At 38.3% G+C, this 27,417-nt stretch overlaps 1 protein-coding gene across 2 annotated transcripts; it reads right to left on the bottom strand.

The window, feature by feature from the left end:
- Positions 1–7,141: 7,141 nt before the first annotated feature.
- LOC145995142 (uncharacterized) lies at positions 7,142–22,140 on the bottom strand. Of its 2 annotated transcripts, none has more exons than XM_083131687.1 (6): positions 22,037–22,140; positions 19,191–19,538; positions 15,270–15,363; positions 10,922–12,870; positions 9,269–9,471; positions 7,142–7,557 (listed from the first exon to the last, which is right to left on the bottom strand). In XM_083131687.1, the coding sequence occupies exons 2-6, from the start codon at positions 19,518–19,520 to the stop codon at positions 7,287–7,289; spliced, it is 2,847 nt and encodes a 948-aa protein (XP_082987813.1). In that variant the 5' UTR covers positions 19,521–19,538; positions 22,037–22,140; the 3' UTR covers positions 7,142–7,286. The 2 variants fall into 2 exon arrangements, with proteins under 2 accessions (XP_082987813.1, XP_082987812.1); XM_083131686.1 differs by lacking the exon at positions 22,037–22,140 and adding an exon at positions 21,831–21,971.
- Between the last annotated feature and the right edge of the window lie 5,277 nt (positions 22,141–27,417).

Below are 27,417 nucleotides of genomic sequence, written 5' to 3' on the forward strand. Positions count from 1 at the left end.
TCTTGATCTCGCTAGCTGTCAACCACGGTTTCCTGTTGTACCAGTCTGGATTGAATGAGTGTGATTGTGATTTATGTTTTTGTTTTATTGTAACACTCGGATGGGCAGGACCTAATTGTTTAACAAGAAGTTTTTCTTTGTCACTCAACGTCTGAAATGGTGTTGCCAACAAGAAATCCGCTTTATTCATAGTGAATAAAAGCCACACTACAGTACAACATGCGAGATCGAACATGATGCGACGGAACTAGAGTGCGCGTCAAATCTCCTGCATTTGGCGATAGCCAATAGCAGCACATTGCAGCGGTGCCATGTCGAAATCTCACAGCGTGGTTGAGCGAAACGCCTTGTCACTGAACTAGGCAACGCCGCACGTCTGTGATTCGCTGGTGCTGTTCAGCCGTTCAAGGCCATATGCACGAGATTTGACGCGCACTGTAGCCATGAATTCAGTACTCAAACCCATTGCACTCTCCCCTTCTCTCTCTGCTAGCACATGACCTTGACTGTAGCGTAGGCCACACCTTCCTTTGCGACGAGCCCCGGAGACAAATAACTGACATCAATGCCGCTAGGAGCGCTTTCGTATCCATTGCAGCAGACGTTGAACTTACATGGGTAAAAATCGCATTTTAAAACATAGTGTGATACGTAGTTATGCGTTATGGTGATTGATAATTACGTCAATATGTCAGTGTTTCTTTAGGGGCTTAGTCCCGGAAGCCGCAAGGGATGAGACGCCAGTGATCAAAGGTATGGTAAAGGTAAAGTTTCCTGCGCATATAGCACCATGCCATGAAGGCACATTTACGGGATGTGGGGGTAGGGACCCACACATTCTCGATCTCGGCCACTTTTGAGGCAATGTGATCAGACCCATGCTCCAACTACCTTTACCCATAAGGGTTGCTCCCAGGTGCACATTGATTTGAGGTTGGATGAGCCCCAGAGCCGCTTTATGCAGGGACAAGGCCAGAAAAATTCCAACCTTAGATCACCCACCATGGAATTTGAATCCGGGTCTCCTACATGGCAGTCAGATGCCTTACTGACTAGACCACCACGGTTCAAAGGTATTGAATCGAATATTTGCAAGGAAAATAGAAAAGAATGCATCAAAGAAACAATTTAAATTCAAGAAGAGATTATAGATATTATATATGTAAATAAGTCTGTCTGTGTCGTCAGCCTCCCCCCCCCCAAACACACAGAGTTCTGGCACCCAATTTTACTATATACGTTTACAGTACACACATACACACAATGTACATTTTATATATACATATACACCGCGTGAGGCACCTAAAAGTACCACCTGAAATAGCGAAGAAACCAGAAACAGTAGCGATGTGAGGTTTGCGGGAAACAATAATATCAAATGGGGCTCGTAAATCGGAGGTATGGGGTGGGTCGAAAAATATCGACAAATGGGGCATCTGGAGCAAAGTCATATTTTTTTTAATGGAACGATATACAATAACATGCATAATATAAAAGAGCACACGCAGAGAAACACAACGCCGTTGGTCTCATGCATCTACTGCACATAGGAACGAAGATATGGCCATGTGAAAATATGTAAACAAACTAACAAGTGGCCCACTTGACCGTCAGTACCACGGCATGTAAGACTTCTCAGGTGCCTGACAGAACTGCCTTTACGCAGAGCAAGTTTTGATAGCAGGTCCACGAGATCGTGTTAGTTCATAGCAAGCAGTCGTAGTGGTAAGAGCGAAGATTATGGTGTTCACAAACATAGAAAAAGCGGACATGATCCTGATTTATGGGGAATGCCGAAAGAATGCCTCAGAAGCTTACCGTGTGTACGCAGAGAGATATCCGGACAGACGACATCCATCTCGACGTCTGTTTGGTAAGTTATTTATTAAATTAAGAGACACCGGAAGTGTAACACCACGAGCACGTGTGCGGAACAAGCCAACTACAGGTGAGGCAAATGTTCTCGCCGCTGTTGCTGTGAATCCACACGTTAGCTCCCGTGAAATTGCCAGGGATGCTGGGATGAGTCAGCGAAGTGTATTGCGCATTCTGCACACACTCAAGTTTCACCCATATCATATCTCCCTCCATCAGGAACTTCACGGGAATGATTTTGTGGACCGTGTTCGGTTTTGCACATGGATGTTATGACACGACACACCCGATTTGTCACGTATCCTCTTCACTGACGAGACAACTTTTACCAATCATGGAAATGTCAACCTAAGAAACATGCACTATTGGTCGGTGACAAATCCACATTGGCTTCGCCAAGTGGAACGCCAGCGCCCATGGAGTGTGAACGTGTGGTGTGGTATAGTGGGTGAACATCTCATTGGCCCTTTTTTTATACAAGGGACACTGAATGCTGACCGATACATACAGTTTTTACAACATGAACTGCCTGTACTATTGGAGGACATACCACTTCAGACAAGGAGGGAAATGTGGTACCAACATGACGGGTGCCCAGCTCACAGTGCAAGATGCGCTACAGCATGTGTGGAAAATACATTTCCAAATCGTTGGATTGGACGTGGAGGGCCTGTCAAATGGCCGGCTCGTTCCCCAGATTTGACACTGTTAGACTTTTTCCTGTGGGGAAAGCTGAAGGACATTGTCTACCGGGATGTGCCAACAACTCCAGAGGATATGCAACACCGCATTACTGCGGCCTGTAGGGACATTCCCTACGAGATGTTACATTCTGTGCAACGATCTTTGCGTGGGCGCCTCGTTGCCTGTATCGCAGCTGACGGCCACCACTTTGAACACACACTTTGACAGGTTTTCGCTTCTTACGCAGTGGTTCTTCGACATACTGTCATGGTCATTTTCATTATGCTGTAACACTGTCAAATACATGGTGCTGACGATGTCTACTGTATTTTTTCTTCCTTTAACACGTTCTGTCTTCATCTTGTCCAATGGCTTCCGACATCTCATACTTGTACATGCCGTGGTACTGACGGTCAAGTGGGCCATTTGTTAGTTTGTTTACATATTTTCACATGGCCATATCTTCGTTCCTATGTGCAGTAGATGCATGAGACCAACGGCGTTGTGTTTCTCTGCGTGTGCTCTTTTATATTATGCATGTTATTGTATATCGTTCCATTTAAAAAAAATATGACTTTGCTCCAGATGCCCCATTTTTTGATATTTTTCGACCCACCCCATACCTCCGATTTACGAGCCCCATTTGATATTATTGTTTCCCGCAAACCTCACATCGCTACTGTTTCTGGTTTCTTCGCTATTTCAGGTGGTACTTTTAGGTGCCTCACTCGATATATATATATATACAGGGTGTCATTTTAATGGCGCCCACGGACCACGGAAACGTATAGAGGACATCAAGACAAACAACTTTTTTCAGTAACATTTTTCTCGTTGGAGCGTCGTTTCTGCACTACAGTCTTTCAAAAAAGCCCGGTTTGCCGCCTGAATGCTGGCAACCACACACAACATTTGATTGCATTTGTGACGTCATATCCCGTCGTGAAGCGATGCGTTACAGGGTTTCCAGGAACACACATATTCTGTAAAAAATGACATAGCTACAACCAGCCACATTATGTACCGTAAAACAAAACGAGAAAACACGTTCTGTAACCTAACAGGAAGTAAACAAACTATATGAAAAATGGTAGAAAGAAAATAGAATTCAAGTGGAAGTGGTCATATTGAATTTTGTATCAGCTTGCATGTCAAATATTTGCAAATCTAGTTACCAAGTTGGCATCTACAATTTAGTCTATCCACTTCGTCCTTCTGATACTAGCTGTCTGTGACACACTGAACAGATGACAAAATAGAAATGAAACAACTCAAAATTCCAAAGGTAAGCAACACATAATATAATGTATATTCAAGGCATTATGAGGCAAGTGGCAAAAATGGTTGAAAATACAGGGATATAAGTAGTAGTAAAAAAAAAACTCTCCGACGACTGTGTTTATCTACGCACCGGATACACATGTAATAGTTTGCAACGCTGAACAGGACAGTATATACGCTACTGATTCATCATTACTTCATTAGATTGTTACTGTGGTTGTACGTGTTTTAGCCGTAATGTAACAACGTGAACCTTAGATACTTCCGTTATCAGCACAAAGTACCACAAGGCATCTGGACACAAACCTGTAGATATCAACCTTGCAACGAGATTTGCAAATATAATTGACATGTAGCTGGGCGTAAACAGCCAAATGTAAGTTGTAAGTACAATAAAAGTTATTGTTGTTGATATTTGACATGTAGGCTGAGACAAAATCCGATATTGACTCTTCATTTTCAATACGTTTTTACCATTTCTCATATCGTTGGTTCACTTCCCCCTTCCCCTGAGATGACTGCTGATCTTCTGGCTGGTAGGCTATGATGTTCGGTTTACTGGACGCGTTTCTCGCTTCGTTTTACAGCTAATAATGTGGTTGGTAGTTTGTCATTTTTCACAAAATTTGTGTGTTCCTTGCAACCCTACCGTGCAATGTTTCGCCGCAGGAAATGACGTCACAAATACGATCAAATGTTGTGTTGGGTTGCCAGCATCCAGGCGGCAAAACGGTCTTTTTTGAACGGCTGTAGCGTCGAATTGACGCACCAACGTGAAAAATGTTACTGAGAAAAGTAGTTTGTTTTGATGTCCTCTACACGAATCTGTGGTCCGTGGGCGCCATTAAAATGACACCCTGTATATATACTGGGTGATTTTTTTAACCTGAATCATTTGAATATCTTGAAAAAAAATCATCTTACAAAAAAATGTTCCAAATAAAAAGTTGATAGTTTGGAGGGGGAAAGTTTAGTGGTGCAACAAAAAAACACCCGCTCCCCCTCTTGTAGGTGGGGCGGGGGGCTACTTTGAAATTTCAAATAGAAACCCCTATTTTTTATTACAGATTCGGATTTTACGGAAAAAAATACATAAGTTTTGTCTGAAACATTTTTTTCGATTTGTGATAGATGGCGCTATAATTGACAAATTTTCATTTCTTGAATGTTTACACTTTAAAACCAATGTATTTCATTTCGCAATTCATTTAAATTAAAAAAATAAAACATTTTTGTTCCAGGACTTGAAATTGTTGTAAAACAAATAAATTTATTTTGAAAATACAAAATTACTCGACAATTCTTAGCTCTAGATATCTCGATGTCTAGTAAACTACATTCACTTCTCAATTACATTAAGTGTTCAAAATGGTGACCTTCAACTTCAATACATTTATTGATCCGCGCTTTGAATGAATGTACACAACTCAAAAGTACCTCTGGTTCAATTATGGCACAAGCGTTTTGGATTCGCTCTATCATATTTTCACGAGTAGTTGGCAATTCTCGATACAGTTTATCTTTTAGGTAGCCCCACAAAAAGAAATCTGGTGAAGTAAGATCTGGTGATCTGGCAGGCCAATTTACAGGACCAGCTCTGCCGATCCATCGGCCATTGAAGTCACGGTCGAGTACTTCACGTACTGCTCTCGAATAGTGCGCTGGACATCCATCCTGCTGAAACCACATGTTCTGTCTCAGTTCCAGGTTAAGATCTTCAAGTAATATTGGCAGTTCATTTTGAAGAACATCGTGGTACTGTTGACCATTCAAATTTTCATTAATGAAGTAGGGACCGATGAGTTTGTCATCAATAATTCCACACCACACGTTTACAGTCCATGGACGCTGATGCTCAACTTGGCGCAGCCAGTGCGGATTTTCGACACTCCAGTAATGCATATTATGCCAATTGACCGTTCTGTGGTTTGTAAAAGATGACTCATCAGACAACAATACCAGACGAAAGAAATTTGGGTTTATTTGAATTTGTTCACGTGCCCACTGACAAAACGTCACTCGATTTTGAAAATCATCGCCATGAAGTTCTTGATGCAATGACACATCATATGGATGATATTTATGATGCTGTAAAATCTTCAAAACACTGCTCTGGGACAATCCGGAATTTCGAGCTACTTCTCGCGAGCTGACATGAGGATCATGGGCCACAGCAGCTAACACATTAATTTCACTTTCTTCTCCAGTAACTGTTCTTCGACGGGTCCTTTGTTTAGGTTTAACACTTCCTTCAGTAGTAAATTCATTGACTGTACATTGAAACGAAGCGAAAGAACGCACCCTGTCTGGAAAACGCTGAGCATAAACAACGACAGCTTGACGGAGATTCCTGCCAGATTCTCCATACACGAGAACCATTTCAATTTTCTCTTCTACATCCATTGATGTTAAAAAGTATCAACAGCTTAGTCAAATTAATCGCTCGGAGCATTCTTGTGATCTAAAAAACAATGATAAACAAACAATGATAAACAAACAATGATTTAACAGGAAAAGTCTAAAAAGGAACTGTTTCTTGACATTGTTTTATTTTTTTATTTTATTTTTCTGTTGTAGCTTTGTTAAGCATCTTTGACACAACATTAAAGAAATTAAACAAATATCGAATCTAACTTTTAAATGTTGTAAATAGGCGAATTACCAGCTTAATGAAATCTCAAAAGATTTATCAAGAATTAGTACACAGTTCATGCAAGAGAATGTTTTACTTTTTGAATTTAAATGAATTGCGAAATTAAATACATTGGTTTTAAAGTGTAAACATTCGAGAAATTAAAATTTGTCGATTATAGCGCCATCTATCACGAACCGAAAAAAATGTTTCAGACAAAACTTATGTATTTTTTTCCGTAAAATCCGAATCTGTAATAAAAAATAGGGGTTTCTTATTTGAAATTTCAAAGTTGCCCCACCCCGCCCCACCTACAAGAGGGGGAGGGGGTGTTCTTTTGTTGCACCACTAAACTTCCCCCTCCAAACTATCAACTTTTTATTTGGAACATATTTTTGTAGGATGATTTTTTTTTCAAGATATTCAAATTATTCAGGTTAAAAAAATCACCCAGTATATATATATATATCACTCATCCCCATCTTCACAAATTAGCCAAAAGTGGCACAAGAAGCCAAGTAAAATAAAGCAAATCAATGAATCAATATTTATATATAATACATTTCATCATATCATCACTCATTCTCATATTCACGATTATCTAAAAGTTGCAGAAAAACGAATTAAAATAAATCAATATCTTGTATAAAACTTATTTATTGAACTTGTGATAACTCGTAATGAAAATGAACAATAATAATGACAATCAAACATCAGTCATGGGAGAAAAATACAAAACATTTATACAGAATTAAATGTTACAACAGAAACATAATAAGTACATGAATATACAAAATGAAAACATTAATACATTTCATAGGGATTGTTCTCCTTCTCTTAGGCGACCTATTATCTGTTCTAGCTTTCTTCCTTTCTTTGTTTCTTGTGGTACATCTTGACCATGAGAGATAGATGTAGAACTTGAAGTTGAAGGTGCCATATCAGAAGGCTGTTTAATTTCCTGAAGTGGGTTCACCTCAGTGTTTGATCTCTGGAAGCAATGCATCTGACTAGGATACACTTCATTAGGCATCCAGCTATCCATTGTATTTGTTGGTCCTTGTTGCGATGAGTAGGCTTGCTGCCTGTCAAAAATATTAAAATAATATCAGCTTAGAGCATTTGTAACATACACCATTCATGAATGATTATACCCATGTTGCAACAGTCTTGAGGGCTGTGACCTACCTACCTGCTGCTGGCCACCTCCCACCAGGTGGGAGATCATCCAACCGATTAAGGGGTGATGTGTGGTCAGCACGATGAACCGTCAGTCGTCATCGTAGGTTTCCATGACCAGGTTTCGCTACTCATTCGTAGCTCCCAATTTGCCCATGATGGTGGGTGGCCACTGGTTCCATACACTGGCCGAAACCTTAGGAGAAAAGTTGTTATGCTTCCCCGCAGGAGAGCCAGCACATCCCATAGTCCGAGCCCAAATCTTCATACCTTAGACTGAACAGCCATGGTCCAGGACCATGTCTGATTGGTTACAATATTGCTCTAAGTGGTGGTCCGGTCAGTGGGACATCTGATTACCACATAAAAAACCCAGGTTTGATTTCTGAGGTGGAGTTTTTCCGACAATATTGTTGCATGAAGCAGCTCTGGAGCTTACCCAATCTCTAATCAATGTCTGGTAAATGCAGTTGAATCACACCACCTATAAGATGGGTCAGACTGACAATGGATGGGAAAGCAGATGTATTTCCATTCTCAAGAAGGCAGGGCAATATGGTATTTGAAAAATTTCCAGTGCTGGAGAAATTCCAGTAACCTCATTTGAGGCATAGGGCATTTGCACATAATATGTTTGCTCCCAGAGTTTAAACCATTTCAAGCAGAAAGGGGGAATTCCCCCTCATACTTCCTCACAAATACCACCCTTGTACAGTGTACTGCATACATTATAACAATATGATAACGTGTGAGAATCTGGAGCCACAGATTTTTTTTTTCAGAAGGGGTTGGAAATTTAAAAGTTGATATCACATAGCTACATTTTAAGTAGGGACAGGATACACTATAAAATATTTCTTAATTACCATTTTAAACCTTAGTTTAAAAGTTGTTCAATGACAAAAATTGTAATGGGGGGGGGCTATTTTAAGGGAGTTTTACCACTTTGATTTTTCCCGAAGTTCTTTGCTGTTTTAATTTTAAAATTTTGATTTTCCCAAAATTTCAGGAATAGATGTAGCCCCATTAGCCCATCCTCTGCATACGCCAGTGTCTGTGGCAGTACCACCCTACAAGCAGGCCTGGATATGTGGAGTCTCAAAGCTAACATCATCATGAGGCCTCCCTGTACAAAAATATCAATCATAACTTTTAGGCAAGTTAAGTCAGAGGCAGTTATATTTTGTCACATTTTAAATATCTTATTTTCTCCACTTTGTGGACCTTCAAAGCAATTTTTCCCCAGTTTAAAACACTGATCTGTAGTCCCCTCCCATCCCCAACACACACATCCAAATTCCAAGCCTTCCCACAACTAATGATCTCAAATGAAATAGATAAACATTCCAGTTGCAATCAGTTATTTTGCATGCAAAATATTTCCAAAACTAATTTTTTTAATTTTCTTGCCAGACCTTCCAGACAGTCAAAATTGTTGAATGTGGGTTCTAGCACCTCGACTGAAATAATTTTTAAATTAAAACTAAAACTTTAAAAAAAATAACCTCTCTCGAATTTTGCATAATACGAGCTCTGTAAATGGAAGTGTAGTGGCACTGGATGTGAATGAACATGTACAAATTTTATCACAAACGAAAATCTACTGAAAATACTCACCTGTCAAAATTGCATCCCATATAATTCTGTGAATTCAGGAACATGGGCCCCTGTTGCAATTGTTGTCTCCAATTAATAGACTTTGATTGTAAGTGCCCTGCATATCTTGCTAGTGCTGATGGAGACCATTGTCTCATAGACGGCACTAGTGTACTCTCATGAAGATTGGCTTTCATGGTTTGCAAAATTGGGTATATACCAGTCTGAAACAAAAAGGATGCAACTTATTCAAAGTACTGTTTACTACATATTATTCATTTTGCAAGGATACATATAGTATTTGTTCAAAACCACACAAAACAAATGAACAGCACAATACAAGACACTGCTGCTTCTACACTGTCTCTCAACCAGCCCTCATGATGACCTGGAGATAGTCGAAAACTTGGACACACTTTTAAAAATATCTTGTATCATGCTGTTTATTTGTTTTGTGTGTTTCTTTAACAAGAATATTGCCAGCACATGACATAATAAGTTTTTAAATGTCACAATACATGTAGTACTTGTTCAAGAATTTTCTGTTTTTATCTGCAATGCTTGCTTGAACTTTAATAATTCTAAATATGTAGCTACCCAATTCTGAATTCTGATGGCTGTAAGATGTGTTCTTTTTAAAAACAAACTAGATTGTGGTAAGAAAACCTAATTTCTAGAATTTTATATTTGTTGATTGAGTTTTATTTTAGGCTACTTTTCTGCCACACTTAGCTAATCACGATGTTTGGGATGAATGGTGGTGATAAGGTAAAAGGGATGAAGGGACAATCACAAACATAAATGGACGACACAACACAAACCCCCAACAAAAGATTATACTGACTGTGGACCCAGGCTATAGACCTCATTAGTCTGCAAAAATGCAGCCCAGTGTAAACTATGTGGAAGAGTGCCTTCAGCATGCCTACACCCTGAATTTCTAGTATGCAATTATATACATTATAATAGAAAATTTTGAAGAAAATTGAAATTACATTACATTTTAATATTTATCCATAGTTGGTGCGAGATGTAAATGATGTAAATACTTAATTATGGAGATGATATACAATAAAAGCCAACCTCCATGGCAGAGTGGTTAGCAAAGTGTTCTACAATGCCTGGGGTCCCAGGATCAAATCCCAGACTGGATATGGATGTTCTTTGTGAGTGTTTCTTCATCAATTTTATTGCATCATCACTCATCCTGATCTTTGCAATTAGTGAAAAGTGGCAGAAAAGCAAAGTAAAATAAACCAAATCAATCTATTAATATAAAATAAAAATTGGGTTTTTGTGCACTGTGGATTAGAAACATAAACTTTAAGAAGTAAAGACAGCATAAGTGGGAAGTGGGAGAGATGTGGGAAGATGCTATCTCCTTATCTAAAGCATGGGCAGCCTGTTCCATAACCACCATGTTGAATCATACACAAAGCTCCAGCTATCCTCATAGCTTAAAACAAACATTCCCCACTTAACTGCTGGAGAAAAGGATATTGCAATAAAGTGTATGGAAATATTCAATGTACAATGAACACACAAAATGCTCAAATATCCAAAATATTTCTTGAGAACATTTGAATTCAAAATCATATTTTCTTAACAAATAGAAACCAGCTATGAAAGAACTTCCTGCTAAAAAAGATAGTAAATTTCAGTGGGGTATCTTACCTCAGTGTCTGCCATTGCAAAATCATTAGCAGTGTGTACACCATCAGGAGAACTGTTTTGATTTGCTGCTGTTGGAGTTCCTACATGTGCATTCATCGACCTTTCATTGTTGAAGTACTGCATCATCCAAGCCATCTGTTCATTTTGGGCAGAATTTGTCGTATAAATATGTTGAAGAGGATCAATATAGGATTGATATAAATCCACATTTGGCTCAACATTGGTTGGTGCCATGAACTGGTTGTTGGAATTGCTTTTCATGTGTGGTATCAGTCTGTAAGGAATTGCATGAGCTTTTAAAGAATAGTCTGGGAACATAGCATGTGAAGCATTCCTTGATGCTAAAGGTGTTACTCCATGCACAAATTGAATACCGACTGGAGAAACAATACCGTGTCTACTGAATAATGTTCCACTTAATTGTTGAGTAGAATTGGGTTTTACGTATGGAGTCATCACAGGGTAGTTAATAGCATAACTTACAGCTGGCACATCGAATGATTTACAATATGAGAATGACGTCATACATTCATTGTTTCGAAGTTTCTCCTGATTGGAAACTGTTAAACACTCAGAAACATAACACGTTTGGTCCTCTGTTGTTTTAAGTGAAGCTTTGTTGTTTGGCTTAACTTGCATGCACTTGTGCTCAGAGTGTATGTTAAATGGACTATGTCTCAAGAAGGGATTAAAATTAACACTTCTTTGATGTGTTGCAGGTAACGGTTTATTTTCATCATTAGCAGCCAGCAGATTTTTAATTTCAGGGCCATTTGAATGGTTTGTACTGTCGATGTTTATTCTCTTATGTTTCTTTTCTACAGTTTCCATTCTTTTGTGCTGACCTAAATTCTCATTTTTAGTTTTGAGTTTCTTAGATTCAGAGATGTTAGTATTTGTTGATTGAAAATTAGACTTCTCACTGATACCATGCCTTTGCAGAATTGGGTTAACAAAAGGCACATTCAGATCATTATCAATTTTTACTTTCAAGTATTTTCTTTTGAAATTTTTCATGGCGTCTGTTATTCTAAACAAACGATAAACCTTTTTAGGATTCAGTGGACGTTCTTGGTCATTTTTCCTTGCAGGATTTTCTTTTGTATTTGTTTTCTTGGTGAGTTTACTGTGCTTAGAAAGGTTTTGTGTGTGTTTTGACATTTTCTGGTTTTCCACATTGGATTCTGAATCACTGTTTGGTTTATGTAAAGTCTGATTTGTTTCCGAATTCACTTCTTTTAGTTTAACTGATGTCTTGTCGACAGAAACTGTCTGTTTACTAAGTTCTTCGACAGTCTCAAAGAGAGTTTTCTTAACTATTTCCTTTTTACTTGCAGGTACAGTATGATCATGTTTGTAATCAGATGGAGTACACACTCGAATGTTTGGATCAATGCATGACTTTAGTTTCTCCTTCAAAGGCATTATAGTTCCAGAGCAGAGGATTCTTTCCAAGTATGAGGAGCCTATTTTATTAGAATTTCCATTTAAGCCTGTGCAATGATTGCCGCTAATAACCTTCTGTTTCGTTTCTTCTTGTCTAAGTGACCCTTCGTCTTCATGCACCTTCAACATATGATCCATTTTGCTATGATAGCTCTCATTGGATTCTAGAGTATATGCACCTGAATCATTTATTGTACATGCATCAATATATCTTTTTCTCTTTAAGGGATTTAAAATACTTGGGTCTTCTGAAGCTGTGGCTACACTGCTATATCTAGGTTCTGTCAAATTATCAATTCTATCTTGAGCTATTAATGTTGGTTCTGAAGGTAAAATTTTAACAGTAATTTCAGTAAAATCTATAGCATCTTCTGGAGAAGATACCAACTCATCTTGAGGTATTAGTTCTATCTTCCTCAGCTCCTCAGTGGCTTCTTTGCTAAGAAACCCCATTGAACCCTTTGATACAGTGTGATTTCTAATTTTCCGTCCCGAATTTTTACCTGAAAATATATTTTCTGTTACTATTGCATAGAGTATGTTGAAAATTAACAAAAAAAACTGAGGAAAAAATACCATGAAGCATAGCTAACATCTTAGCTAATTCTCTGACAGTTATAAATTTAATGCTACATTAAACCTGAAGTCAATTTACTAATTTGTTACTGCTATTCAAATTGAAATAAGGGGCAGAACAGTGCTCAAGGTGGAAATTCTTAGTAGGCCCATACCTGACTCAGGTGTGGACCCATGGAGAGGACAATTGTGGACTAATATTTCTTAACTCAAATGATCTGTCTGATCACCAAGTTTAACAGGCTCGAGAATATTATTTAAAGTTTAATTGAAGTCCACTCATGATAGGGTAATCAGATCAAGTCCTACAGTTTAAATTTGGATCCGAACCACTGTGCAATATGTCTGAAAAGAGGATCGAACCTGAGATCCCTTGATTGATTGACTTGGTTATTTTACGTCACTTTTCTGCAACTTTTAGCTTTTCGAAATGGCAGGACGAGTGATGATATGATGAGATTGATGAAGGGATGCTCACAAAAAACACCCATGGCCAGGGTGGGATTCGAACCTGGGACCCCTATCTTCGTAGCAGTCTGTGCCAATAACTTTACCACGGAGGTCGGCCCAAGACCTATTTTTGTTTTCGTTGTTTATGTACTAAACTTCTCATATCTGATCATTCAGTTTATCATAGCAAAGGGAGGAATTATGATAATGACACACAATAAAAAAACCATCTATTCCAGCCATGGACCCTGTTTTTGCAAAATATACCCTAATCTCTGAATCATGGAAGTCAGTCTGTTTACAGTACTAATATATTGTTTATACAGAGTCTGCCTGTGAATCGGGCAATTTAGCAACAGTGCTTTCTATTTTTAGCATGAGTGGAGAAGGGGAATGGTACCGCCAGGTGGTGTGGCCTTGAATAAGATTGAGTTTGAAATGGAGTTGTGGACTGGTGCACAGCGTGAATTCACCATAAAATAATTTTATAAGAACAATGATGGATATGCCACGCAAAATTTATTTTCAAAGAAATTCGGGATTCATCATCGAAACAGTAGTGCCGTCAGCTCATGCCATAAAAACTTGGGTGAAGAAGAAAGGTAGTAGTGTTAAAACTGTTCACACCACACAGATGTGTTACGTACCATGAATAGTGTTCCCAATTGGCTTGCTGAGTGTGTGTGGCATAGTGTAAGGCATCTTGAGGATGTAATATTTAAGTAATATTTTCAGTGGAATGATATGTTATGTTTTGTTCTTGAAAAATGTTAAGGTATGTACTTCGTAATAAATGCAACTGCATCATGATACCCAATACTCTTAATTTTGTGTTACACTTAAAAATCGCACTATTCACTGGTGGACCCTGTATAGAACAGTGAAAACAGTGCAAGTGTAGCTTAAAATTAAGTCTCAGGACAGATCAGGTATCCGACTGAAATTTGCCCCTCCAAACTATAACTTCCAGATCCACCATTAACCTGACTACACTCAATTACTGAACCTACAACAGATGACTTATGCTGCTTTCTATGTATTCTGTTCCTCTCCCTGAATTATAATTTGATTTATTTTTTTAAATAATCTGTTTAATTGAGTGCAACAGGAATAAACTAAATTACCACATTCATCTTCAATAAGGTTATTAATGGTTTGTGCAATCTTAATATCTTCCTTAATGTTTATTTTTCAGCATGTACTGGCTCTGACTAGGAAATCTGGGTCATCAAGTAAAAAGTATGCAGCATCTCAAATATGTTTTCTTTTTTTTAAAACCATCCATTTTTTAATTATTTTCTTCCTGTTACATTTAATGTGGTCCTCAATCCTATCCTTCACCCTCTGTTTTAGACCACCACATGTATCCTTTATTCCTTCCACACTACAAATCCCTTTTATATAAGAGAAGTATTAATATTGGTTACTGTTTTGTAAATGCTGTTTTATCCTTATTTCTGTAAGTAGCCTGTTTATGTTGTTCTGAGATGCCTTCTAGAAATGGAACTTCCACCCTATTTCACATTTATTTTTTATCCTCCTCTTTGTTATGGTATTTATCTATATTGTATTTTCTTATTATATGTATTTCCAATTAGTCTATCTGAGCATGAAGTGTTAAACTTAAAATTAACTTATTTTTATTGTGTAGCATTTCGTTTTATGCTGTATCTCAACTTTCTGTTCTATACAGCATGTGTCATTAAAATTGCTTCCATGTTGTGTAGAAGCAATTTAAAATTCAACCTGCACAATATATATGTACAAGTTTGTGGGTGTGTGTGTGATAGAGAGAGAGAGATAGGTAGATAGAGGGAGAGAGAGAGAGAGAGAGAGGGGTAGATAATAAAAACACAATTACAACAATCAAAAGTACCTGTGATAGTATGTGCATATCTTCTTTTAGCACGTTCAATGAAAGATTTCACACTGTCAGCAAGATTTACTTCCCAGATAGTTGTGCATTTAACCTGTAATGGACATATCATATTAATAAAAACATTAAAAATAGTTATTGAAATGTGTTAGATTATTTTATACTTTAAAATATGCACTCATTCGGGTTATAACCTTCTCTCTAATCTCAGGAACTATATTCATGCTCGTTCAAACATTTATGAATGTGTCAAAAAATTAAGCAACATTATTCTTGCAACAACCCCTCCCCCTCCTTGCAGAAATGAAACTACAGAAAATAGTTTCTCCATTAAAAATTATCTTCTCATTTTTATCAAATATTTTTAAAAGAAAGGTTTTTTGGAGTAAGCTGGGGTTTCAAAATTTTGACTTCAAAAGTAGACACAATTTTTCTCCCCCTTGCAATAAATCATGAATGAATAATCAGCAACTATGCTTCATTTTTTGGTATTTTCATTCTGTAAGTAGATTTACCTAAACAGATTTAGGTTTTTAATTTGTTAGAGATAAATTTCTTGCTTTTACAAAGAATATGAAATTGCCTTCTTTCTCATTTTTTAAAATATGATTAGTATTACAGAAAAATGAAGTATTATTTATTATCTTGATAGACAATGCTTTGAAACACAAATGGTTATGGTTAATCTTATAATAATTGCTGATGAAATTTCATTGAAACTTTTTGTTCAGTTAATATATTTGATGCAATTTATTTTCCTCTAAACCTGGGTATTTCTCAATAACCAAGCCTTATGGAAAATGAATAATGCAATATAGGATCTCCTGAACTTTTGGTGAGATTATGCATCAACACAAATAAAGCACGTTTGAAACTGTTGAAAACAGGTATGATTGGACAACTTGACTTGACTTTTTGTCTTGCAATCTCTCCCCCCATGCCTAATATTACCAAACAATCACAAATTCTACAATTATCCATAGTAAAAAAATAATGAAATTTAATAAGAAGTTTGACATGTTGAATGAACATTCAACAAAATTACCTTCATTGAAGAAGGAAGGTATTACAGAAAAAAAATTCCAGCTTTATATGTGTGTCAGCCCTATTTCTGCACATTGGATAATCATGTCGATGACTGGGAGTACATGCAGAAAAAAATATGCATTAATTTCCCTGTCATGGCAGAGTGGTCGCACTATAATGCTAGCGGTCCCGGGTTTGATCATATCATCACTCACAATCTTCTCAGTTAGCCAAAAGTAGAAGAAAATCAATCACTAACAACTTTGTTTGGGTACTATTGCACTAATCAATGGCACAAGATAGTGATTTTCAGGTGCCTCAGATGGGGTAGTTATAATGCTGCAGCCTTGTAATCAAGAAGTTCCAGGATTCATCGTCGAGGCATATTGCACCACAGTGACTCAGTTCCCACTTTAAGCTGTAGATTCAGTACCGAATTAGCCTATCTGTGTATAAATGGACTTATTACAAATTACTTATTAGTCTGTGTCTTAGCCTCTTTTGTTGTGGTTTGTATGATTTTGCATCCCCTAGAAATTTGTGCCATAAACTACACCCAACTTGGTCCACTGGCTAATATGGAACTTCGGGAAGTTAATGAAATGAATTTTCCATCTCAAGATTCTACATGTTATTGTAACAATTACTGTAAATATTTATCTGTTGAAACATATCTCTCTGTAGTGGAGAAATACAAGGTGAAACTGTACAAAGTTTTCATTATACCCAGTGGCAAAGCTAAGGCGTAAATACTGGGTAGGCTGAAAAATCTGCTTATATTTCTTTATACAGCAGGTCCATGCGTCGATTCTTGTTGGTCGCAAAAGTATCAATTACTCTTTCCTTGAAGCCTTGATCAATAGAAAGTTCTTTAACCAGTTTTTTTTTTTTCAATGGCTATTGTACTGAGACTGAGAGAACTTAATCTTTCATTTTTCATTGAATTACGGAGATAATTTTTTACTCTCTTGAGGGTGCTCATACTTCTTTCGGAGGAAGCTGTTGTAACAGGGAATGTCAAGACCAACTTGATAAGTTGTGTTACTTCTTTGTAGATTGTTTGAAGATCACTGCTAACTATCAATTTTAGAAGGTCTGCAGGAGGTAAATGCTTTTCTTCATCAGCATAAATATTCTTTAAATCATTTTCTAATCGTTCTTTGTTGAAAAATGGATATGTGGACAGAAGGTTATTTAATTTCATCACAGGAAAATGTAGTTTATATCTTCCAAAGCTATTTTGGTCTAGCAATTCAACAAATTTTATCTTTTCAAGATCTCCAAAACATATTTCCATTTGTACAGTCAGTGTGTCCAAGATTTTGTAGGTTAAGCATCTGAGAGCCACGAAGTCTTGTTCACTTACATTTATTTCACTGCAAATCCTCTTAGAGTTTTCAACACATAATTTCACAGTATTACATTTTTATAACATAAATACACTATGTGACACACACATAAACACATGCGCGCATGCACTTCAAGTAAATTAACATTCAACAATGCAGCGCATGAACGACGCACTTTGCACAAGAAGACTAGAAGCACAACAGGTTGATTCTGAGGTTAGCCGCTTTCACCCAGCGAATCGGCAGTCCCCTCCCCTTACACTCCCCTTCCACCTACACAGAGCTCACGCTGTAGCTGCCTTTTAACGCAAGGCTTTTCGTCAAAAGCCTCACAGTTCGGACTGAACGCACTCTCCTCTTTCTCGCCTGACTGACGAGATATCTGGAAGGATCGGCGGAACCAAACGTTCGGATTACATGGTTTAATTTGTTTTAACGAACTTTGATTGTTACAGGGTACAATAACATTTTAATTCCAACATTTTGGTAGGCTAAGCCTCAAAAGCCTCATAGGAGCTTCGCCACTGATTATACCAAAAACTGTAAATTAGACAAAAGATTTTAGTGTTTGACAGGCCTCAGTCTGGTGTCCCCAATCCTGGCATCCCAGAGCAGTGGCTCTGCTCACATTTTCATAAGTAGGATTTGGAGATAGATCTTGACAAATTCTCAATCTCAGCCACAGTGGAGGTGAGTGATCAGCACCAGTGAGAGTCACATTTACCTCGAACGTACCCATTCATGAGATACCTAGGTACAGGTGAGTCTCTGGGTTGAAAAGGATATCAAAAAAATAATACTTGACATCACTCGCCCTGTGAATCAAATGAGTTTGAGTTATTGTGTTAAGTCCACTTTATGCACAAATAGGCCTAATCAGGACTGGACCTACAGTTTAAAGTTGGATCCAAACCACTATGTACCTCCACCAGTGGTGTGCCCAAAAGGAGGGGTATTGGTGGGGGTCAAAACCCTCCCCTTGGCCCAGCACTCAAAAAAAAAAAAAAAAAGGAATGTCAATGGTTGGAAAATATGGCAAAATGAGGGCTGACTATCAAAGAAAGTGTAAATAACCCCTCTCTTTTGAAAATCCTGGGCACGCCAATGACCTCCACCAAATAAGTCTCCTTCATTGTAGTCAAGATAAACTGAACCCTTATGGCTCATGTTACTTATTATTGTGATGACTATTTAATTACATTCAAAATAAAAGATTCTCATGCATTAGATGTATAACAAGCAACATGAGCATTACCAACCTCTCCAATGGCGTAGTGGTAATGTCATCACCTTGTAATCAAGGGATCCGGGTTTCAATACCCGGTGCTGGCACATAGTGGTTCGGATCCCACTTTAAATGGTAGGTCCAATTAGCCTTCTGTGCGTAAAGATGACTTAAAACTCAAATAAAACCAAACAAGCAGTACCGGTTTTTGAAGTTTTGTTTTAAACAGAGAAAAACATTTGTGAACATCAGTTAAATTTACTGTATCTTTGATGTTTGTTGATAAGAAAAGTAGAAAAATATAAACCATGTTATTCTTACCTCTATGTCTGAACTTGAATGTATGTTTTTAACACTTTTGCTTTGAGAATCTTCTTCATGACACTTAAAAGTACAATTATTACTGTTGAAAGAATCATCATCCTCAATACTTGAAGAAGACATTTGATCACTTTGTCGGTCATCAAATTGTTCACATGTAGAATAAATGTAGCCATCTTCTTCCAGTACAGGATCATATCCATTTTCAACTCGGAAGTACAAGAAGTCTTCAGGTGATATTTTGTCTAAAATTTGTCTGTTATTATTAGCATCTGCATCTTCACTTGAAGGACCACAGTCTCCATCCAATAGCAGCTCTTGATTAAGCATAATGCTGGCTTTACAAATCTAAATAATAATAACAACATGTAGTTAACTGCCAACATTTTAAAAATGCAGAAGTTAATGGCACAACATCGAACTTTTTTTGCATGCATGCATCCTCACTATTTTGAATGTGAAAATTGGAGTTGTTATTAACACACAAACATGCACAAATACACACAGAGACATACACACCACAGATACAATTAAATTTGTCTTCTTCACTATTACTTGGCGTAAGATTTACAACCAGCATTTATGTAGAATATGACATTGCAGAAATCCTTAGGCAATAACTTCATGTAACATTTTGATTATTATTCTCATACAATGAAATTTTTACTAATGCCAGTTAAATCAGTACTTTACAATACATATGGGGTACATAGAAGACAGAAGGTTTTGCTCAGATAACAAGAGAAAGGAGTGAAGCTTGTAGTTTAGAATAAGGAGCATTACAATCTTAAGGATTAGAAATTTGTAATATTCTAAACTTGAAGCCACATTATCTTTATCACACCTGAAGTGGAAAATGTTAGCTGGATCTGGATGCAGGGGCTATTCCTCCATGTAGGAAGTGAGGAACATCCTACAGTTCATTTATACTTATTTCCAGTTCTCTATTTTTAGAAGTTTAATGTGCATTATAAAACTATGAGTGCAATGTACGTACAATTGACTAGGTTAGCTACTGTCAAGAGTTGACTGTTGTCGCTCGCTCCAGCCACAGCCAAAAGACAATGAACATGCAGGCTTTGCTGCTGCTGAGGAACCTCGCCGGTGACAGGACAGCCAGATGGGTGAGGAGTGGAAGGGGCAGTGCAGGAGAGGGGAGGAGGCTGCACAGTTAAAAGATTCACTGAGGAACCAGCAAGAGTTTCCTCAATCAGCAATGCCAACCCCAGCAAAATTGTACTAAACCTAGCTAGCACAGTTTGATCTTTGTTGGCACCTAGCATCCTGCATTTGGGATAATGGTAAAATGTAGCATAATCTGCAAACGTGAGTCCCTGGGAAAAGGAAATCAAATTCAAAGAATATGTTATCAGGAAATAAAATTTTACTTATGTCCAAATCTTATTTCTACTTCACAAGTAGAAATGTTTCAAACAAAAGGGAGTATACTGAGCCAGCAACAAGCTTTTTACAGCTATGCCACGATCCAACCTCTATACTTTTTTGTCTTGCTTGATTTAGTTCACGGGGAAATTTTATGGCAGGAAATCGGTAGAAAGTTGGGAGTAAACAAACAATTTTCTCAAATCTTTTTAAGTTCTATGATGAACCCATTTCGTTTGTTGAGCCATTGTAAACAATTCTGTGGAAAATTTACAATATTACATAACTGTGAATAATAAGTAACACAAGTTCAAAACTCGAAAAGTAGATGCATAATTACAGTTATTTAAAAAAAAAAAAAGATAATAATAATAATAATAGCCTAGCACAATTTAGGAGCATTTAGCATAGCTTCAGAGTTTAAGCAGAATTTTTTTTATTATCCTCAATCCACATGACAGGAAGGGGGGCGGGGAATCGAAATTCTTACAAAGTCTGAAATATTGTCAATGTTATTTTTGTAGATTTTTATAAAAATGGCACTCTTACTTTGAGCACTGATATTTATACAAATTGCATATCATTGTTTCAGTAACTTTCATAATAAAATATGTTAATTAGTGGAATTAATGCAGAAACAACATATGGAAAATATGTATGTATGTATGTGTGCATATGAGAGAGGAGAGAGTGTATGTGTGTGTGTTATTTGCACAAAGCATTTTGAAATTATGTAATATCTGGAAGCATATTCCAGCATACTGTCTTATAAGGATCTTATAAGATATCTATAGACATAAACAGTGGCAGTGATTAGGGAGAGCAGTTACCCCACCCCACCCCCTTTTTTTGCTCCCACACTATGGCATCTTGATGCTAAGTCTTGTCTACAAGAGAAAGTAAACTGTCCTTTCCCCCTCCCCAAGTTTTAACACCCAATCACCACTAATGGATATAACTTATTTGATGTTATTTTGGTTGTCTCAATTTGGTTCTTCTTATGTACTCTACTATGCAGTAAGATTTGCAGGAGACTAAATCATCATAATCACCATTATCTTATTAGTATTTAATTATTCCATTTGTATTACATTTCAGATATTTGACATCTTCAGTGTATCATGTTGGCCTTTATTTAAAATGTGTGTCTTTAATACTATGTACTATGTTTCTATATAAACACTTAGAATTTGGTTAGAAACTATATCTATCTCATGAAACATTCCTGTTCTAGGATAATATAGTATATCAAATTACCTAAGAATATAGCAGAGTTAAAATGATTGCATGCCTTTCATTTTGCTTCCATCAGTTCTTGATAAGTTAGACAAGACTGAGCAATTGAGGAAAATGTGATAGCCTGGACCCAAAGATACAACTCTTTATCCTGGACCTACATGTACCTATTACTGAAGATCTAACCACTAATATTTTTATCTTGGCGCTAGTTACAGGATTTATACCTTCAACTTTTATCAGTGATTAAATCATCACTATTGCAATTACTGGTGAATACATGATCTATACCCACTTGTGATGATTAGAGACATTCACAAGTGGAGTGTTTAATAGACATTAAAGACAATAAAATTATAGGATTTTTCATCCTTAGTCTTATATAAAAGTTATCTGCATATATATGTAGATGTCAGGGTGCGAAATCCTGGCCTACAATTTTGGCCTCAAAAATCCCACCCACCAAAAATTTTCAGGGGGGGGGGGAGAGTTAACAAATTGCATCAATATGCACAATAAAAGTGAAACAAGAATGCAAAACAATAATAACTATGAAATGTAATTGATTTATGGATAAAATTTTTGTTTCCCCAAAACGTATTTCTTCACTTTTACAGGAGAAAGTCCTTACCAAAATGAGGTTATTTATACTTTAGGAAGGTCTTGGAATTGTATTTTCCCCTCGCTTAAATTTTTTTTGCCAGTAAATCATGTAATTTTTCGACATTAATGTCACTCCGATGCACGAAAGCTGTTCCCTTGATGTCCCTCTACTATGTGAACCAAATTTTTGTGTGTGTTTAATGACGTAACAACCGGTCAGTATTTCCAAATACGCGGTTTTGTAACTGTGTAACAGTTCTAGAACGTAAATAAACGCAAGTTACTGTTCATCATTTCTGATTACGAACTTGCGACAACATGACGTGCACAGGATCAGCGGTGTGCTCAATGTGAGGTTGATGGGGGTTATAACCCCCCCTTTCGCCCAGTATCTCTAAGGTGATTTATGAATGATTCGTGGGGCTATTTATGAATGGTTCATGGGGCTATCCATGAATGGTTCGTGGGGCTATCCGTAAATGGTTCATGGGGCTATTTATAAATGGTTCGTGGGACTATATATGAATGGTTCATGGGGCTATCAATGGTTCGTGGGGTTATTTATGAATGGTTCATGGGGCTATCCATGAATGGTTTGTGGTGCTATCCGTAAATGGTTCGTGGCGCTATTTATGAATGGTTCATCGGGCTATTTATGAATGGTTTGTGGGGCTATCCGTCAATGGTTCGTGGGGCTATTTATGAATGGTTTGTGGGGCTATATATGAATGGTTTGTGTGGCTATCCGTCAATGCTTCGTGGGGCATTTTATGAATGGTTCAAGGGGCTATTTATGAATGGTTCATGGGGCTATCCGTGAATGGTTCGTGGGGCTATTTATGTATGGTTCATGGGGCTATTTATGAATGATTCGTGGGGCTATCCATGAATGGTTCATGGGGCTATTTATGAATGGTTCGTGGGGCTATCTGTGAATGGTTCGTGGAGCTATTTATGAATGGTTCACGGGGCTATTTATGAAAGGTTTGTGGGGCTATTTATGAATGGTTTGTGGGGCTATTTGTGCATGGTTCGTGGGGTTTTCGAACCCGAAAAAAAAATCTAATTTTGAAAAACAAATTTAAATATGTTTGCCTAACCTAACAGAACCTAACCTAACCTTGCCGTGCATGGTTCGTGGGGCTATCCATGAATGGTTCGCGGGGCTATTTATGAATTGTTCGTGGGGCTATCCGTGAATGGTTCGTGGCTCTATTTATGAATGGTTCATGGGGCTATCCGTGAATGGTTCATTGGGCTATTTATGAATGGTTCTTGGGGCTATCCGTGAATGGTTCATGGGGCTATTTATGAATGGTTCATTGGGCTATCCGTGAATGGTTTGTGGGGCTATCCGTGAATGGTTCGTGGAGCTATTTATGAATGATTCGTGGAGCTATTTATGAATGGTTCGTGGGGCTATCCATGAATGGTTCTTGGGGCTATCCGTGAATGGTTTGTGGCGCTATTTATGAATGATTCATGGGGCTATCCGTGAATGGTTCATGGGGCTCTCCGTGAATGGTTCGTGGGGCTATTTATGAATGGTTCATGGGGCTATCCATGAATGGTTCATGGGGCTATTTATGAATAGTTCGTGGGGCTATCCGTGAATGGTTCGCGGGGCTATTTATGAATGGTTCGTGGGGCTATCCGTGAATGGTTCATGGGGCTATTTATGAATGGTTCGTGGGGCTATCCGTGAATGGTTCATGGAGCTATTTATGAATGGTTCGTGGAGCTATTTATGAATGGTTCGTGGGGCTATCCGTCAATTGTTCGTGGGGCTATTTATGAATGGTTCGTGGGGCTATCCATGAATGGTTCACGGGGCTATTTATGAATGGTTCGTGGGGCTATTGATGAATGGTTCGTGGGGCTATCCGTGAATGGTTCACGGGGCTATTTATGAATGGTTCATGGGGCTATCCGTGATTGGTTCATGGGGCTATTTATGATTGGTTCGTGGGGCTATCCATGAATGGTTCGTGGGGCTATTTATGAATGGTTCGTGGGGCTATCTGTGAATGGTTCATGGAGCTATTTATGAATTGTTCGCGGGGCTATTTATGAAAGGTTTGTGGGGCTATTTATGAATGGTTCGTGGGGCTATTTGTGCGTGGTTCGTGGGGTTTTCGAACCCGAAAAAAAATTCTACTTTTGAAAAACAAATTTAAGTATGTTTGCCTAGCCTAACAGAACCTAACCTAACCTTGCCGTGCATGGTTCGTGGGGCTATTTATGAATGGTTCATGGGGCTATCCGTGAATGGTTCATGGGGCTATCCGTGAATGGTTCGTGGGGCTATCCGTGAATGGTTCGTGGGGCTATTTATGAATGGTTCGTGGGGCTATCCGTGAATGGTTCATGGGGCTATTTATGAATGGTTCGTGGGGTTATCCGTGAATGGTTCGCGGGGCTATTTATGAATGGTTCGTGGGGCTATCCGTGAATTGTTCTTGGGGCTATCCGTGAATGGTTCTTGGGGATATCTATGAATGGTTCGTGGGGCTATCCGTGAATGGTTCGTGGGGCTATCCGTGAATGGTTCGTGGAGCTATTTATGAATGGTTCATGGAGCTATTTATGAATGGTTCATGGGGCTATCCGTCAATGGTTTGTGGGGCTATCCGTCAATGGTTCGTGGGGCTATCCCTCAATGGTTCGTGGGGCTATCCGTGAATGGTTCGTGGGGCTATCCGTGAATGGTTCGTGGAGCTATTTCTGAATGGTTTGTGGAGCTACTTATGAATGGTTCGTGGGGCTATCCGTGAATGGTTTGTGGGGCTATCCATCAATGGTTTGTGGGGCTATCCGTCAATGGTTCGTGGTCCTATCCCTCAATGGTTCGTGGGGCTATTTATGAATGGTTCATGGGGCTATCCGTGAATGGTTCATGGGACTATCCGTGAATGGTTCGTGGGGCTATTTATGAATGGTTCGCGGGGCTATCCGTGAATGGTTCTTGGGGCTATCTATGAATGGTTCGTGGGGCTATCCGTGAATGGTTCGTGGAGCTATTTATGAATGGTTCGTGGAGCTATTTATGAATGGTTCGTGGGGCTATCCGTCAATGGTTTGTGGGGCTATCCGTCAATGGTTCGTGGGGCTATCCCTCAATGGTTCGTGGGGCTATCCGTGAATGGTTCGTGGGGCTATCCGTGAATGGTTCGTGGAGCTATTTATGAATGGTTCGTGGAGCTATTTATGAATGGTTCGTGGGGTTTTCGAACCCGAAAATATTTTTTTCTAATTTTAAAAAACAAATTTAACTATGCTTAACCTAACACAATCTAACCTAACCTTGCCCTGCATGGTTCGTGGGGCTATTTATGAATGGTTCGTGGGGCTTTCCGTGCATGGTTCCTGGGGTTTTTGAACCGGAAATAAAATATTTTTCTAATTTTAAAAAACAAATTTAACTATGTTTGCCTAACCTAACACAACCTAACGTAACCTCCCCGTGCATGGTTCGTGGGGCTATTTATCAATCGTTCGTGGGGTTATCCGTGCATGGTTCGTGCATTTTTCGAATCTGGAAAGAAATACAAAATCAGTAACACCAAAGTAGGTATTTTTCTATGAAGAAGGTTGCAGCACTGCATAACCACTGATCATGGACAACCAGGGGCGGCGCCAGAAATTTTCGACCGAGTGGGCAGAAGCGCCATATTGATAGATTAGGGTGGGCAGTATAAATGTAAGACCATATATAGTATATATGTGTATGTAAGACGTATGTATCCCCCTCTCTCGTACACTCCCGATTCTCCTCTTACTTTTTTTCCCCTTTCCTTTTCCTGTTTTCCTCTTTATTATTTTCTAATCTATCCTCCCATCTTGTTCCATTTCCTTTCGCTTTGTCTCTGATGGACACAATTCTTTCAAGGAAGGGTTTACCATGTGCAGCCAAACATTTAAATCACATTATTTCATGCATGTTAATACAGTGAAATAAATGTGAATTAGGTTTAAGCTTGTGTTGCAAATACAAGGCACATACTTGATTTTATGTATTCGACGACAGTGATAGATTGATTTAATTGATTGATTGATTTGCTTTATTTTACTTTGCTTTTTGTGCCACTTTTGGCTAATTTGCGAAGATGGGGATGAGTGATGACATGATGAAATTGATGAATGGACACTCACAAACATATATGCCCAGGCCGGGATTCGAACCCAGAACCCCTGGCGTCGTAGCGCGATGTGCTAACCACTCCGCCACGGGAGCCGACGCGACAGTGATAGAAAGTGTGATGGTAGACAATCGTGAAGTTCATGACATGTTCCTGAGCATAGTATTTTCATCGTATGAGTTTTTGACTGAAAGAGTTTTCTTACTCCTTTGGGGTCACTTTTCTTAGCATACAAGGTTTGTACAACTGAGAAATCTATCTGAATGTTTGTAGTAGCGGCGATTGGGTGCCAACATTTGAGGGGCAGGGATAATATACTTTTTCTTAGTAGAAAAGGCTTAGCATAAAGAGGCCATAGTGCGGGGGCAAAAAGTGGCAAAATGTGGCGGGGGAACTGCATGCCCCACTTCTCGGTCCTCGCCGCCACTGAATGTTTGAAACGTCTTATTAGGAATGATTTAAAGCACAGACGGAAAACAAGTTCTTTGTTCATTGTCCATGGAAGTATTCCTAGGCTAATGAAAGGGTATTTTGACAAAATATCACTCACAGGTAATAAACAAGTAAGATTGAAAAATCTGTTCAGAATTGAAGAGATTATTTGCTAAGTTGCTATTCGTTTTCTGAACTGTCATGTTACTAATGCGGGAGAAGCCACACACGTACGATTACATGAACATAATTTTTGAGGTAACAAAATGATTTAGGACACAAGGAATTCATCGAAGTTGATCACCGTACCAGTAATAATTCATCTATTTCTTATAGATTACTTGGGTTGTATGGTGTGACCATTTCGAATACATTAGAATGTCAACCTGTGTAGCATACTCTGGAAACTTTATTATTTCAGGGCAACGAGTCCC

The sequence above is a fragment of the Lepisma saccharinum genome, chromosome 11 (assembly GCF_977018435.1).
Source record: "Lepisma saccharinum chromosome 11, izLepSacc3.1, whole genome shotgun sequence".
In the NCBI taxonomy this organism is placed as follows: domain Eukaryota; kingdom Metazoa; phylum Arthropoda; class Insecta; order Zygentoma; family Lepismatidae; genus Lepisma; species Lepisma saccharinum.

What these genes read in the sequence shown, in the direction of transcription:
- LOC145995142 (XM_083131687.1), bottom strand. Translation starts at nt 19,520, where the DNA reads ATGCTTAATCAAGAGCTGCTATTGGATGGAGACTGTGGTCCTTCAAGT. An exon ending in ATTCAAGTTCAGACATAGAG is followed by an intron (nt 15,364 to 19,190) that starts GTAAGAATAACA and finishes TGTCCATTACAG; the next exon opens with GTTAAATGCACAACTATCTG. An exon ending in TTGCAATGGCAGACACTGAG is followed by an intron (nt 9,472 to 10,921) that starts GTAAGATACCCC and finishes TTTTTGTTTCAG; the next exon opens with ACTGGTATATACCCAATTTT.